General features: G+C 39.6%; 1 protein-coding gene across 1 annotated transcript; it reads right to left on the bottom strand.

Annotated features, from left to right (window-relative positions):
- Positions 1-313: 313 nt before the first annotated feature.
- TMEM106B (transmembrane protein 106B) lies at positions 314-17,142 on the bottom strand. The gene is made up of 8 exons (XM_058031077.1): positions 17,058-17,142; positions 13,699-13,920; positions 10,957-11,020; positions 9,487-9,646; positions 8,553-8,693; positions 8,397-8,446; positions 6,797-6,850; positions 314-6,054 (listed from the first exon to the last, which is right to left on the bottom strand). The coding sequence occupies exons 2-8, from the start codon at positions 13,916-13,918 to the stop codon at positions 5,916-5,918; spliced, it is 828 nt and encodes a 275-aa protein (XP_057887060.1). The 5' UTR covers positions 13,919-13,920; positions 17,058-17,142; the 3' UTR covers positions 314-5,915.
- Positions 17,143-17,671: the final 529 nt, after the last annotated feature.

Here is a 17,671-nt window from a genome sequence, read left to right as displayed (position 1 = left end):
GTTATGGGGTTTATCTACATGTTGTAAACATCTGCCTGGTGCAAGGAAATAAATTGCTTAATTTGTTTTGCTTGTGAACACAGCTGTGCTTCTTGTATTAAAATGTCTTCATCCTGAGCCAAGTTTTCTTGCTTTTCCCAGTTTTTCTTGCTTGTCCCAGTTCTTTCTACCATTCTACTGAGAGGGAAGAGCATATGAGCAATGGCGTGGGGGCTCACCTGGTGGCAGGTGCCAAACCATCACAACAGCCCAAGTCTGGACTCAGTTACTTCAGTAGCTTAGTGAGACAACACTAATTCATTCACATATGGTGTTCAGCTTTCAGATACTCAAGTTTATTACAGATTAAACACAATAAAACATAGTATAAAAAAAGTAGATTGCAAAGTCTTCACATCATGGAATGCCAAGTTACAAAAATTGAAGTCATATCCTTGAAAATACATAAAAGCTAGTGGAAAAATATGGTGAGATAGAGAGAAAACCTGTGGGAGACAGGAAAGAAGGGGAGAAAAATACTAAGTCAGTTAAAAAAAATATACGTGATCCAAGCTTTTTAAATAGAAAATTTAATATCATTCTTTGAGTCAAACAATCCTGCCTAGAAACATATTCATAATGAAGTTAGGTCCAGATTTTGAACCTCTGAATAACAAGATCCCTTGTGCCCCAGTTAGCTTACATTAACATAGCTTCTGTGTCCTACATGTCATTCCAAAATACTCTTTAACTTCTAGAGTTTTTATCATGCTTTACTGGATAGATTGTTTGCTACACACTTACAAGAACATCTTAAGTTACAAAAATAGTTATCACTCATTAGTATTTCTATACATATCTCAAGCTATTATATGCACACTCTGTACATTGGATGTTAACAGCAGTTAAATTTGCTTCCTTAAAACAAACAAAAGAACTAAATCACAGTCAGTCAGACCCAAAATACTCAGGCACCCGAATACACTTACATGTGTGGTACTAAACATCCCTGCCCATGCAAATCAAAAGCAGTTCCAGTCCCCAGGAAACACATGCATCCAAGTTGTAGGACCCCTGTGATGGCTGGAGGAGAGTATGAGGATCAGGATGTTACTCCCACTAGACTGGAGGGCTCTCCACACCAAGTGTGCAGATCCCATGCCAGACTGGTCTTCCTGGCCTGCCTACCCATGGAAAAGCAGATTTACATGTCAAAAGCTGTAGGTAGTAGAACTACCCCAAAACACCCCTCTGGTAATGATCACAATTCCAGAGCTAAACAAAATAGGAAGGTGACTTTTATGTGAAACAAACCCTGGGTGTTTGCCACTGCCACATAATTGTTCTCACATCTTTTGGCTGAGATCTATTCCTCCTCCTTCCCTGGGCCAAAAGGCAAAAAATGAGACTTTTTGGTGTGACCAGGACCATCACTAACAAATATTTTGCTGGTTGCAAGTAGTCCATTGCTAAAGTATATTGGTTGCACTTGCTTTATTTATCCTTCCCTTTCAGTAGTGAAAAGCCTGGAAGCATTACTAGGGTTGTGGCATTTTGTTAAACAGGCAAGTAAAAAATTTAGTTCTTAGAGGTGCCATTACTAGTCTTTCTCATCTCTTAACTCTACAAGCGCACTTCAGCTGACGTGAAGCTTCCTGCAGCTGCCCAACTCTGGAACAAATCACCCATTTCAGAAGGGAACAGAGAGATGTCTTGCTACAGATTAGGGGGTTGGGAAGAAAAACAAAACCGCAACTACCACCCCTCAAAAAAAGGAGAAAAAAAAAGGGAAACCTTAAATGCTGAATAAGAAATAACACTGTTTCTCTTTTGACACTCCCTGAATATAGAAATTTCTCTCATACCACTCCAAGCACTATCCTTTCCATCATGAGGGCACAGCTCTTCAGTCAGGTTAAAGACTCTCATGGTTCAATCCAAGCACTCAGAGGTTTGGTGTTTAAATGGTTCCCTTTATAAACCACATGCTGAAAAGCCCAGGCATGTTTGCAATGCACTACTATGAAAAAATATATTCATTTGCAGAACTGCAAGGACAACTTGAAGCAAAGTCAACTAAAACATGTACTCAAATCTGCCAACACCAGGCCGGCAAAATATAAACACTACAATGTTAATATCAAGGTCATGCACACATCAGAAGTGCATAAAGAACTTCAAAGTTACACCACAGAAGAAAAAGATACTTATGGTTTGTCTTCACAAAATATTAGGAATTAAGCAACCATCTCTATGACATTGAGATGAGTAAAGAAATTATGAATGAACTTCTACAGGCTTTTTCCCACACCAGAAATTCAGGAATGTCAGTTATTTCATCTTTTAATAAGAGTGCTTCCCTTTAAAACTCTCCAAATAGATATTTGATTATTAGATCTTTGATGGTTTGGATCTTGGATGGTTATTTATTAATTCTTATATTTTTAAAGCAGTATATTTGAAGCATACAATAATTTTGTTCTCCAATGGTCAAATAGTCAACATTTTAATGCATTTAAGTGTTCCATACTTCAGTTATATTTTTGAAATTTTATAGTTATTTTAAACAGAATACATTAAGCTGATTTTCAATAGTGCCATTACAGTGCAACATCCAGACTATATTTCTTACTGTTTTAAGAAATAACTATCAGAGCTTCCATTTTAAAGTGCAACAGGAATTGGCAAAGGAATTGCTACAAAGTATTCAAGTGAAAAGAATTCTACTAGAAATAAACACACTGCAATATCAGCATAAAGGTATTTGATAGTGTTTGAAGACCAGAGGAAGTTACAAGTGAAATATGAATCACTTCAGAAGACACACAAAAGAAAAAACAGGAAAAAGTTTTACTTTTTCAATTCGACTTTCTAGAGAGAATTGTATTTATTGATTTACAACTGAACTGGAAAGATCTGCCTTTTTTATTTTAAGATCAAGATAAAATGAATGTGAAAAACAAAAGGTCTGGCACTTGGATCTATACTGATACCTTGTTTACAAAGTTATAAAAGTTAATAGTGAGTTCCCTTGCTCCCTTAGCATGTTTCCAAGCTTGGTCATATAAAGCAAGTACAAGTTAAATATTCACACAGATGTTTATCTGTTTATCTGATGAAATGCTATATTAAAATCAGTAGATAAATTGAAATACTTGCCTTATTTGGTTAGTAATATGCTGACAGCTGTGCAAGGGAATTCTAGCTCTTAGAACCTTCAGCCTTTTATTCTCCCATTACTGACTTAATTTGTGAATTCAGTGGGATTTTTAATCCACAGTTTGTTTCTTAAGATGAGAACTCTTGATCATTCAGTAAGTCTATCATAAATTGATGTTTAGATATTCTAGATGAAATAAACTGAGTTTTATCCTCTTCTGACACATACATGGAAAGAGTAACTCCACTCAATTATTTAATTTAAATCAGAGAATTCCAAGCACTTCATGCAAGGTTAACAATCACAGATTTAAGTATTGATTTAGCTCAACAAGTACACCAAAATTTCAAAAGCCAGTTTGAGTCTCAACACTGCATAAAGTGTAACTTCCCCCTGCCATGCTTGTGCAAAAGCAGCATTCACTATTGTCACCAAATAATTTGATCATTGTGCTATTCCAGTTATTTTAGATTACTTTTCATCCTTGGAAGAAAAATTTGTTTTAAATCAATATTACTATCTGCCTACAGCTGTTTTCTTCTTTTTCTATTTCAAAATCCACAAACAACCCCCAAACAAAAATAACACTCCAGTGTGTAGATATTTAAGGCTAGAGGAAAAGAGCCTGTATCACTGGCTGGCAGACTTCAGTTCTGATATATTTAAACCAGAATTCTCTCCCTGCTTGCTCTTATCAGCATATATTTCTACACCAGCTATCATGAGTTCACCTCTCTGCTTCCAGCCAGCTCTCCACTCTCTTGGTCTTTAGTTATCACCTGTATCTTTGCAGGCTATCAGACAAGCTTATAAATGCATTTTAGCAGCTACAGGACTGAACCTCACCTAAACTCTAGAAAGGTGAGTCAGTTGTGGACTAGTTTCCCTCATGACTGTGAGCTGTAATAAAGAATGTTTACCTTTAAGGGCCCAAAATCAAGAATAACCTTCAGAATCTAACTACAATAAGTCATCTCAACTGACTACTCCAGTTACAGAAGTTCTCTAAAGGCAAAAGATGAAGTCTTCATCTTATCAACAACTACACGAAACTGATATATGACAACAACTATATGACAGTTGAGGTTCCAAAGGTTTTCATAGACTCTAGAGTAAGGGCTCAGAGCAATTGACATAAAGGATGGGGGAGGGGTTTATTGTGGTTATTAATGTCTCTTAAATCAGTCTTACATCACCCACATTTTTTCCCCACCCAACCCCTTAGGTCCATCTAAGAGAGGCCAGCAAAGAAGAGAATAATGTAGACATGTATCTTCACTGAAGTACTGGAGCATCAGAGATTGTTAGTGGCAAGTTACTCAGAAGCCTTTTTCTATTGTGTTTATTGCCAATTCATTTTGTGTAGCTTATTTCCAGGAGATAGGCAGCACAAAATCAGTAATACCTATTTTAAAAAATACATTTTTCATTACAATGCAATAGTTTCAATAGCACTTTCTTACAGCTGCATCTCAGCTAATTCAGAAATAAAACAATCCTGATTGAGGCTAATTAAAAAGTTAACCCTCAGAAGAGTCAGCCTTTAGGAGTCAAACAACTTCGGACCCAAAGTTTATAATCATCATGATTGACAATTACCCCAGAAATTGGCATGTGCAAACTGTGCTACAGAAACTATTTTGTGCTGTCAGTCAGTCATCTCACAATTCCATCAGCTTATACTCCTACAGAAAGAATTGCTTCATCTTCCCTTACAGAACTTGGATGTGACCGTTGAGCACTCTGGAGGTACAGATAACTACAGAATTTGCTTGCTGAGCCTGTGCCAGAAATGAACACAACCCAATGTAGTAACACTTAAAAGTTGCTTAGGTACAGAATATATTAAAACAGTAAAAATCACAAAAATTTACACCAAGCTCTCCAAACCCATGCTCAAAGTTTCCCACCTAGTTCCAGCTGCGCAATCTTGATTTTAATTCCTGTTCTAAAAAGCTTACTAAAAAACAGACTGGTAAAGTCTTGTTTGTTTTCTAGAGTCTTGTATTTTTCTTTTGTCAGTAATTGTTGTGGAGGTTGTTTCTTGTTTAGTTTTTAAACCCAGCTTTAAATCTAACAATACATATTCTCCTCATAACATCCCATTGATACCAAGAGGGAATATGAATGAAAAGATGCCAGATTCTAGAAACTGGACATTCAACTATAGTGTCATCCAAGAGAGCTTTCCTGGCTTTCATAGACTGCATGTCACCTGTAATCATGGATAGCAAATAAAGTGTAGAATCCCAAAATAAAGAGCTACTACCACTGGGTCACTACTAGAAATTTCATACCCAGACACCTCAAAGTAATCTTGTTATTTAAGTAGTAACATTCTGTTTTCAATAGTCAAATATCAAGAACTGAAGTATAAACTGAAAATTTATGAGTATTACTTTTTAAAAATGCTCATTAGTGACACATTTCACCTAAACACAGACATACACACAGTTACTCTAAGTTGATGTACCACACTGTAAGGAAAAGTCCCAGTTCTGTTCAAGAATCTGATATTCCCCCTCTCCCCCCCACCACACAACTTGACAGAAGTGCTTACAGTAACAGAAAGCAAACAGAAGGGGAAAACACAACATTTAACAAGTGCACCTATTTACAATTTGCACCTTTCCCTCCTTGCATCTAAAGTGTACAGATCTCCACGTTTGCTATGCTGTACATCACATGTACTCTCTGCTCCATGGAACTCCAGTTCTGTCCAAAGGATCTCTGCAAGCACCAACTGCAGTCATTCCACACCAACCAACAGGTGCTTTTACTGTGGAGGCTGAAGGACATTTAAATATTCTGACTGGCCCAGCTGGTAGGTCGTGTTTCCTCCACAGTCCACATACTGGTATCTCTCCTGGGATATTTGCTCAGGGTGGCCTAAGTACGAGGTTGTCACTGTCACTCTTAAAAAGACAGAAGAGAAGAGATTTTGAGTTTCCTATTCTAAAAATCACTGTGTTTATATTACTAGGGTTATTAAGGAAAAGGTTTTGGAACAAAACATGTTTTAAATACATTTAAGAACATTACTGATTTACCACTATAGATTTTCTCCATGACAGACATCTGGTTCCTTTTCCTAAAGATGCTAAAGCTGAGGTTTACTTGTAAAATCTACCATTACAAATAATATTTCTTGTTTGTGATAAGAAAGCAAATGATTAAACAAACTACAAGCCATGCTACATCTACTGTAAAGACATGCCCCATTCCCTCACCAACAAAGGACCCCACCATTCTGAAATTTATGCTAAGTCACAAAAAAGCACTGTCACAAAGCAGTCTCTGACAGAGTACTAAAACCATAAACTCCTTCAAGACCAAAGTTCTCAGCAAGTTTTGAACCATGGCTGATACACAAAGCAATTTTAAATTTTTTGAGACATCAGTAGCTCCATGGCTACAGCCCAGCTGCACAGCAGATACAGTAACAATGATTGTCAATCCAGTCCTTACACCACCAGAACCTGTCAAAAGACACAGTTCATTTTTTGTAACTATAAAGCTACTGCACTAAAAAAGCAAGTTGACTTCATTATTTTTATGATGCAAAACCTTTTAGATTAAATATGTGAGTATTATTTTAATGAGAATTACATGGCTTCTGAAGTTGTTTCTCACACATAAGAAGACTACCATACTTACTGCATCATCACTACTATGTTATGTACTTTGATAGATGGTAAAGTACAGAAGTCACTGCAAAAAAAGAAGAACAATTGTTAGATTGATATCAAACTTTTCTAGGGTAATCATCTGAAAAGCAAGACTTCTGGCTTCAACTGGAAATTCTGCTGTCTATATATAGAGACTACAGAGTTTGCTGGCAATGGCAACAGAATAATTTGCCAGTGACTGTATCACAGTGACTGTTCCTGGACCGCTGCTACATACACAGTCTTTCACAAGTACTGTCTTCACAAGTGTTTGCTTTCATGTAACGCTGAGGACACAACAGAAGCGTCCTCAGAAAGCATTCATTCCATCTTCCAGAAGCTAACCAAGGTTAATCTGAGCCACCACATTTAAAGCCAGTCAGGATCACTTTGTCACCTATTTTTTGAACTCATCCACTTCTATATTACGCAAAATAACCTTTAAGCAACATACAGATATTCCAAAGTCAAGGTTATTGTTCTCTTGCAAGATACCCTTTTCAGACTTTCATTTTCTGACACATGCCTACATACCAGCCATAAAGAGCAGCACCATGTAAGTGCATATTTTTAATCCCTGCTTTGTAAATCATTGCTCTTGGTCACAAATTTATCAGCTCTAGAATGAAAAGTACGTGATCACTGCAGCAAGACTGCTTGGCAGCCAGCCTACCAATATTTACATGCCTTAGTCATTCTTTCCTCCTGAACCAACAAAAATAAAATATAAAGAGTCAGTGAACTCAACTTATCCAAATTGTAAGAAAATACAGCATTATCAGGAGCTCTATGAAGGCTATTTATGAAGTTTATTTATTCCTCATGCATCCAAAGTGTGAGCAGATTCATAAGATTCTTTTTTTACATAAAGGTAACTTACAGAATTTTAAAAGGTGACAGAGGTTCAATGTTTTCTGTTGAAGTCTGTGCCTTTCAGCATTTCACATCTATTTCACTTTATTTCAACAATTGAAAGCAACAAGGTTTTCTCCCATCCCAAAGAGGCTGGTATCCACTGGAACTGCACACAGACCTGAAGCCTCAATAGTTAACTCTTTCTGTTCAGTCTGAATTTCAGTGCAAGAGAACTAAAACTGGGGTTTGTGACCAAGAGATAATTTGTCTGTTGGACAAATGAACTTTCAGGAGCTATGAATAAAGCCACTCAAAGGGCAGGCTGTAAACACTGCTTACTATATACACAACATGTGAAGAGAAGCCTCTAATTTGTATACCACTAAATACAAATTTCCTTCTACTGCAGAGAAAATTGTGGGAAAGTTACTAGAGAACTTGTTAGGGGAACACACCTGCACTTCCACCCCTAAAGCAGCAGTCCTAACTAGCACCAATCCCTAAAATACCACAACAGAGATACCATTTAAAGGGTATATAGCCAGGTACAGCAAGCCACTATATGAAACTAATCAAGCAATTGTGGTTTGCCTATCTTTCAGTACTACTAAACTTAAAGAAAATGCCCCAGCATCTCTTCAAACAGATTCCTGCTAACTTTGGAAAAAGTTGTTTTTAACAGCACTGCAACTTTTAATAAGATCCATGTGATATTTAAAAGTGAGTACACTTACTACATGTAGCTCATTTCATCTTGTATGACTGTGGGCACCATATAATCAATCTAAAAAAAAAAAAAACCACAATAAAAAAATCAATGAAAACACCACTAAGTAGGTTTATATATGAAGATTAACACATGTTTAACTGTGAAAGCCTAAGCTACTTACCTGTTTCATATCCAGTGGACCAATGTTGGTGATGTTGTTTAACCGTGCTTTGCCAATAACTGTTTTTGAAAACTGAACTTGGGCTGTGATATTTGCCACTTCAACAGAGTAGTAGTTGTTATTCGTTATATTAAGTGTGTTCTGAAAAAACAAACACAAAACAGTAACACTTATCCATTCTGTGTATCTCCATGAGCAAGCATTTTGAATCTTGTGCATGGGACAGTAATATCAGACATTCTGCAAGCAGATTTTCCTGCCTGTGAGGACTGCAGACAGGAGCAGGGTCACCATCACTTCTGATTTTGTTTAGTGAAAATATTGAGTAACACAAAATTCTGCACAACTTTCGTGGTAACAACCCTCCACTTAAGATACTGCATTTCTTCCTATCCTCGATTATTCCTTCCAGGAAATTTAGCTAGCAAAGGACCACTTTCTCCCATGATAGCTTTGCTTTATTTAAAATTAAGAACTCCACCAAAAGTCTTTAGGCAAACCTGTATGAAGGTCATTACGAAGAAATCAAGAACTATGTGGGAAGAGCTCCTCTTAAGTTTTAAGGTGGATAAAAAAGTATTTTTCCTCGACACCAACTCTGACAGAGGCAAAATACCAGGGCAGTAGCAAACAGCATTCCTACATACACACACTACAATTCAGACATATTCCAGAAGTAACACTGAGAACTCCAAAGTTACTGTTCCCTTGAAAACAAAATACCCAGTGTCAGCTTGCAACTACATCTCTATTAGTTACAGCTACAGGAACCAGCCCCAGCAGGCTCAGTTACATTTTTCAAACTGGTCACCGACTCTAGCTCTTAAGGCACCAACTAAGCTTTTCAGCCAGACCACAGTTTCTACATTAAACTTTCAAAGCATTATCTCCTGTTGCATTCATGCATTCCAAACACCCAGAAAGTCAGACGTACCGTAATATTGAGATAGATTATCCGCCTTTCCTGTTCGTAAGTGACATAAACTGACTTCACACCAATGTACTGAACATCAATCGAGCGAGGAAACAAGAAAAATACAGCCAGCCCAGAGAGCAGCAAACACACAGTTACAGAAGCAGTCACATAGAGCTTTCTGGAGGAGAAAAAAAGGACAATTCAGAGTCAAAAGCACATTAAAAAACAATGACATGCTATTTTAAGTGATAAGGAGCAGGACTAGTGAATACAATTAATTCAGTCTATTTCTAGCTTCCATTAGCTTCAAAAAAGGAAAAAAAACCTATGCTGCACTTCACAGCTATGTTTTAAACAGTTGTTACTCTTGCATAAATATCAGAAACCACATTTCAAATCATGTGGTTACCCCAGCAATTGTAACTTGCAAAGGAAAACGGAAGAAGTAAATATTTATGTGCTTTGAAACAAATTCACTTCCTCTTAACATTTATTTATAGCACAACTTCCATCATTTTGTGGAAGTCTCACAAAAACCACCCAGAACACAAATAAAACTCTTATGACAGAGAATCCTGACTTCCAGGGAAAGTGTCAGGACTGCAGCTAAGGAGCAGGAAATTCACAATTAAGCTAATAGAAAAGGGTGTGTTTGTATAGGTGTGGCTGTGTGTGTGTGTGCATAGGAGGGTGGGGTGCTGGTAGTGGTGTGAGAGATAATAAAAAACCCTCCACAAATAAAAGGATCTACTTCAGCTCCAATTTTGTCAAGATTTGAACAGTAAAGTACTATGTCCCATATTTGTACTACCATTACATCAGATACATTATCCAGAATAGTATCACGTGAAGCTAATATATTTCTTTTACCTGGCACTCATTTCTGTTTACTACAAAAATATCAAAACATTAAAAAGAAAAAAAGAAGTAAAAACCAAAACATGTCAGAACAAGAAGCCCTGAGGATTGTAGTGAACCCCCCTAAGCAGATCCTAGAAAAAAAAATTAAATAGGCTGTTATGCTATGGTAAAATTAAATATAATTATGTATCATAAATTGTTGATTGGTCTAGTGCAAAAACCAGAATGTTGCTAATTAATTGAAGGTGACCTATTTTGTAGTAGTGGCTCAAAGACGCTACTGATTAACTCTAACAGTGAAGATCTGCTTAGATCAATTAGGATGTTACCCTACTCACATCATTACTGTAAACATGGATAGGTCATACAGTACTCCTTAGCTTTGGACTTAGCCAAGATGTATTGTGATGGAAGTATGCACACCTGTTAATAAATAACTCACCAAGAGTTAGAGGTTAAGGCTGATATTACTCACAAGCCCTGTTCTTCCAATAATGAATGCAAGAAAGCATTCCAGTGATTTTTTGCTTGATTCTTCTTATTGCTATTCCCTTTGAATTGTTGAATTTTAACTAGAAGAGAATAATTAACTGTAGATTCAGGTATCACAAACAGCTATTGACTTACGTTCTTCTTGGCCTCAGTCTCTGATCACTGTATGGAATTAAGGCTACCAGCTGATTTTCCTGCCCTGGAAACAAAAACACCCTTTCAGAATTTAAACAAAGAATAAGTGTTGTTGAAGCTCTTTTAAACAAAGAGTAACCGTTACAACTTAGTGGCACCAAAGAATAAACACTAAAGACAAACATTTAAATTCCAGATAAGGACCCAGGTCGAATGCTACTGTAGCTGATGTCACTTTCTGAAATAGAGCATGGCTTACACAACATCAAGATGAAAAAACACCAAGTCCACAAGGACCAAAACAGCAATAAATTCTGCCTCTGTGCTGCACACATGACCAGAGGCAGTATTTCCTCTGGCACCACTTCCTGGAGAAAAAGAGATGCAGAACAGCTCTGAGCTATTTATGCCAGACCATATGAACTCATGGGACAAAACGTTCAGAAGCTTGGGCAGTAAGAACTGATACGGAAGGCATTCTGCATGTACTCTTCTGAAAAAGCAGAAGTTAGTTTTGGTTAAAAAAGCCCAACAAACAACAAGCCCAAACTGAAACAACCAAAGCTAACAATACAGGTGATCTGGGCAACACAAGCTATGCACACACTGCATTCTGGAAATCAGAAGTATATAAAACCACACTTATCATGGTGCTGCTGAGCACTCTGGGAGTCAAAATAGATATCTACTGGAATTTCTCCATGAAACTTATGTCACTGGACAGCATTTTTATAGGGTTTATTTTTTAACAGCAGAAGTAAAGAGCACATGCACAGATGAGTAGTTAAAAATATGTGTACTACATCTGCCAGTAGAGCTTTTGTTGTTTGTTGTGGAACTGTATGAGAACAGAGGCCTCAAGGCCAAATTTGCAATTTTTAAGCCAAGTGCAGAATTTGATCAAATCATCACTTAGCTAACCAAGCACTTGGCAATGAGTCCATGCTGAATCACTAAGCTAAGCAAAACATGCTAACCAAGCATACAGTAGCATGCAAAACATCAACATTCTAAACAGCCTCTACCGATTTAAAACACATTTTCATCTCTACTTCATAAGAAAATATCACAGTAATCCTTTCATACATTATACTAAAAACTAAAGCTGTTCAAGTAACAAAACGTAATTTCATGGATTTATTATAGTTTAACCATCATATCACAGTCCTACTAGTCATGCTGTCATTCTTAATTTTTCCCCTCTCTCCTCAAATGACCCCAAAACGTGACATTTTTTCTTCTCTAAAATACTAAGGAATGATTACAAACACAATCCTCTTAGCTCTAATAACTCATTTTAAGTTCAACCACATTATTTCATTAGAATGTATACACAACGTGCATGTTTTTATAGTTACTGCAAAATCTTTAATAAAATAATTAACTAACATTTATTTAAGTACTGCATCCAAGGATTCTACAGTGAAAATAAGAAGCTTTTGAACATGGAAATTTGGCTATTTCTGCACTTTGAGTAAAACATTATATTGATATTAACAAGTATTTCAAGTTAACGAGTTAACAGAACAAACTTTTTTACCCTTTCTGGCTAAGGCAATTTTTAATTTCATAGCTTTTCTAGGCGTGAAATTTGATTAATTCAGAGGTACTCCAAGAATACATTTTAGTAGAAAGTTTAACAGCTAAAACACAAATTTCCTGTGGTATTTGCAACCACTGAAATATTCTGTGCTCCCTGGTCCTTCTACAAAGGTGAGACACAAGTGTGTGTGAGCTGTGCCATAACCTAATCCCACTGAAGCACATGTAGAAGGACAACATGGCACAGACACCACTCAAGTTTCCTGAGCAGCTGCTCAAAATCAGTTCCAAGAGCTTTTACACCCAATAATCTATTTTGGGTAAGAGGTCTGGCAAAGGAAACTCTAACATGAAATCATGTCATCAGCTCTTCCCCAGTCAAAGGGAAAATCTCACAGCTGAAGCAAAATGCTGTGCCTTGGCCCACTTGACTCTCATTCTGCCAGGTTTCAGATAACCCATGTTCTCCTTCCACTAGTTCCTTCATAAATATTGAGGGAGCTTTTCATTTAGGACAGAAGCATAACAAAGCAACATGTTTTACCAAGAGGAAAAGTAAAGGATGAGGGCAAAGCAAACAAAACAGTTAGGTATGGAGGCTAATGCTGTGTAGCCTACTCCTTTCCAAGGCAGCCAAAGAACCTATAAATTTTAAACTCCAAGCTGGAATTATCCACCTAGCAAGCACCAGTGGGACAAAAGCAGGGTAAAGGAAAACAAGAGACACTGGCAGCAGTGAGGGCAAAAGAATTCACTATAAATCAGGAAGAGGTGCTGCAGCCCAGGTCTACTTTTCCATCTCTGAATTTGCAGCCATTTTTGCAGTTATATATTGATTCAAATAGTTTAGAATAGGTATCAAAAGCAAAAAATGCAATAAAATGTCACGAAACTAAAGGTTTGCTAATTTAACTTACAAGACCTAGGGTTATGGGTGGATTCAAAGCTGAGGAGGAAGAAACAGTTGCATTGTACAGACAATAGGAGATCCAAGTTGTAACAGCCAAGGTGTAACAGTCGACCCAATTTGTTACATTCATCTAGTGTAACAAAATGCTTAGTGCTGAAAAAAAAGTCAAAAAGACTACAAAACTTCATCTTGACTTGAAAAGCTATTTGTTATGCATTATTACAACTGTATATGGTTATGATGTAAATTTATAGGTTAAAAAAAATAAAATAATAAACAAAGAAACTTACCTCGTGGAATTCTCCCTGTTCCCTGGCAGGTTGGGCAGGTGACACTGTCCCTTCCTGTAAATTCCACATAGGGAAACTGCGACACATCTCCACATCTGCTGTCCTCATTGTGCACTTCCGAGTGAACTAAACCATTCCTGACGTTATCAGACACTGAGCTTCCATCATAGCCATCTTCCTTGCACGTATGCATAGGCAGGTGAGAAAGCGATTTTCCCATGTCTAAAACAAAGGCAGAAGGATGTTTTCAGGGACAACGATTCAAACATGGCTTGCATTTATTCCTCTGCACCAAGTGACTGTTAGTGTGTGGCCACAGTCTGACAAGGCTCAGTTCTCCTTTGCTCAGACTCCTTAGGATCCACAAAGCACTAAGGCCTGGTCAAGCTGGAGTCAATCCCAAACTGTAAAGAACCTGAATTAATTGGGAGCTTTGTTCAGATTCCCCAATATGCACAGGATGAAAGGGGGTCAGTGACAGGCTTTAAAGTTAGAACAGTACAACTGCAGGCAAAAGCTGCAACAGCTTCTCAAAGGATTGTTACTGTACAGGCCTTAACACAACACACTAATCTTTGTATTAAAAAAAAAACAAAATCAACACTGGGCCATAGAAAGCAATTTTGAGTAAATTCTACACACGCCAGATCCAATTTTAGTAAATTTTTCAGCCTGGACTTGTTTTGAGAACATAGGATTGGCTGTTAGTTTCCAAGCTACAAATATAGATCACCTGGTGTTTAAACTGATGCCTCCCTTTAATTCAAAAGAGGACCAGTTCCCAGGGAGGTCAATTGAAAAATGGGAGTTACTTAAACATAGCAGCTGCCAATATACAGCATTTAAAAAGACCTGCTTAAAAAAGAGTACCACTCACACAAACATTTTTGTTACCTGTGTGTATTTTAATTTTTCCTCATTACTGTACCTTTTCAGCCATGACACTGAAAATATCTTGAAACACAGAACATTTGAAACTAAAGTCTGTGAAAAAGTGCAGTAAGCAGAAACACTCCAGTTTGGAGCATGTGGGAAAAAACCTCCAAGAAAATAAAAAATAAACCTCTACAGCAATGGCACTTAGTTGTTCAGCTGATCCACATAACCCATTTTGGTTACTTAACACACAAAGACAGCAATCACTCAATCAGTTTTTTGATCAAAACTGACTGACTAATCAATTGATCAATCAATTGATTAAAAAAGAACATGCAAAACTTCACTGTTTGGTTTTTTTTTTTGTCCATTAAGAGGTATTTTTAGAGTGGCAGCTAGGAATTATCATGCTCATTCACTAAAAGGAAGCCCTAGAAGGAAGATGAAAAGAGGAAGATAAGTCAGAAGATTTTAAACCAGCTACTCAAGACAGAACAGAAACACCTCAATACTGATTGATGCAAACACAACATTAATTCATTACATTGCCACAAAGCCTAGGTGAATGTGAGAGAAGGAAAGTAAGTCAATAAATGCCAACCAGTCCCAGTTACTGCCCTAGCAAATATGCGGGATTATTTTTTCCACTTATGTCATTAAACCCTTACAAGCAGGAAAGCTATTTACCCTTCTGCTGCTACAGCACTTTTTAAATACTCCAAGTTTAGGAGCCATTCAATAATGGAAATTGTTGAACTGAAAATTAAAACTACTGAGCTATTGAAAAAAAAAAATCCTGGAAAAGCTGTTGACACTGTTGACAATTATTTCACATGGGGTTTTTGTTTACTTTTCTCCTTGCAGCTGACCTACAGCCCTCAAGCTACGGAACCTGAGTCCTGAAGCTTAGGCAATAGCTGTCACAATTACAGATCTGGAAGCTCAGGGATCGTGCTGTTCTGCCACCACTTCATCCAACACCCACTGACAACTGAAATGCACCTTCTAGTTTTAGCTCCTTCCAGAAGGAAAAGTTCACACACTCCCTGATCACACTGTGACATGAACCAAAGTGAAGCAGGCAAGGCTGACTGGGATCTTTTTTCAAGAGTGCATCCTTTATTTGAATTAAAGTACTAAAGCAGGTGCATCCTTCAATGCCAACTGTACCTGCGCTTCAATAATTGAATTTAATGGTGCCAGAGATCAGGGAGAAACATCTCAGTTCACAAACAGGAAAACACAGAACCATCTTCAAGCAAAATTAGATTCACCAACATGCTTTATCCCCTAGCCAAGCCTGAGTTACAGTTGACCACAAATCAAAAGCACGTTGATCTTTTATCCAGCACTTAGAGGCTAAACAGTAGTAACTCCGACAATATAACATCTCCGTATGTCACAGCTTCCATGGTGTCACCCAAGTCAGAAATCCTACTTCATGAACAGCTCTGCTTTGGTGCAGTCTCCCTTGCAACTGATGGTACAATCCCCTCGAACTTAGCCGGGATTTCCGTGAATTTAACAGTTTGTTAAAACGGCTTCGGTAAATTAAAAATGTGACAAGTGGCTTTTGTTTACGACCGCACCCTTCAATTTGCCGTGCACTGCAGCACAATAGCAGGTGGACAAAAAACCCAAACAGCGTCACAAGACAGACTGAACCGCCACATCCTGAGCTGCATGCAAGCGTATAGGAAACTACTTTGTTTATAAACTCAGTGGAACTTCACTGAGTCAATTTAAATTGTTATACTTCTCCAGCAAGTTAGGCTGATGTTCTTACCCTTTATATGCACACGTATAAACTTGAGATTACAAACCTACTTCTTTTTCAATACAGCGAAAGATTTCGAATCGCAACCACCGTCGGCCCCATCAGCTGCGCGTTAACCGCGAGCATCGGCAGCTCCTGCGAGGCGGAGGCCGCGGCGGGGCAAGGCAGTGACTTGGCAGCACAGGCTGGGCCAGCTCGGCTGGGCACGACCAGCGCTGCCTACCCCGACCCCGCCACAGAGCCGCGCCTCGGACACCGCCTGAGCGGTAAGGCGGGCGCAGCCAAAATACAGGACTCAAAAATCCTGCGGTATAGGGTTTTTCTCGTCCGTCAGCGCCAGCTGCTCTCACAAACATGGCGAAGTTTGCAGCCGGCAGGCTTGGACCAAGGCCCGGCGAGCTCGGCTGCTGCTGAGCTGTTCGGCCAGCCCCCGGTCCCCGCTCGGCCTGGGGTGGTCTTGGCGCAGGAGCCGTCCCGGGGCAGGGCAGGGCACGGCAGGGCAGGGCACGGCAGGGCAAGGGACAAGGCAAGGCCAGGCCAGGTAAGGCAAGGCCGGCCCAGCTCAGGCCCCCGGCCCCCCCCCCCCCGCCCGCCGCGGGCCTGCCCAGGCCCCGCCGAGGCCCAGGGGCGGCCGCAGCGCCCCCCGCCCGGCGCACAGCCCCGCAGCCCCCGCCCGGCGCGGAGCGGAGCGCGCTCCCGTCCCCACCTGCGGCGCGGCTCCGCGGGCCGGGCCGGGCACGGCACAGCGGCAGAACCGGAGGCTCCGCGAGCGACGCAGCTGCCGGCGCCGAGCCCCGGATCGGGCGTGTGCGCAGCCGCGGGGCGGAGCCGGGCCCGTCCCGTCCCGCCCGGCCGCGGGCGGAGCCGGCGGGGGCTGCGCTCCTGGCCGTGCCAAGGAACAGGTGGCCCAAGGCTCGGGAATGGCTCTTACACCGCCCTCCCGAGGGGTGCGGGGCGATCCCGTATCCGGGAGTGGGACCAAAGGTCGGGGAGATGGGAATAGGAACATCGCACATTCCCGCTTTGCGGCAGAGAGTCTAAAGGGGACAGAGGGATCCCATCCGGAATTTCCTTGGTTCCCGGCGTTCAGAATCTTATTAACAGAATCATCTAGACTGGAAAAACCCTCTAAGATTGTCAAGTCTAACCTACGACCGAACCACGGTGTGAATTAGACCACGGCCCCAAGGGTCATGTCCAGTCTTTCCCTAAACACCTCCAGAGACAGTAACTCCAGTGCCTTCCAGGACAGTCCATTCCAGTACCTAATCACCCGTTCTGTGAAGAAATTCTTCCTAATGTACAGCCTAACCCCCGGTC

The sequence above is a fragment of the Melospiza georgiana genome, chromosome 1, assembly GCF_028018845.1.
Source record: "Melospiza georgiana isolate bMelGeo1 chromosome 1, bMelGeo1.pri, whole genome shotgun sequence".
Taxonomy (NCBI): domain Eukaryota; kingdom Metazoa; phylum Chordata; class Aves; order Passeriformes; family Passerellidae; genus Melospiza; species Melospiza georgiana.
This window is presented reverse-complemented; position numbering and strand designations above follow the sequence as displayed.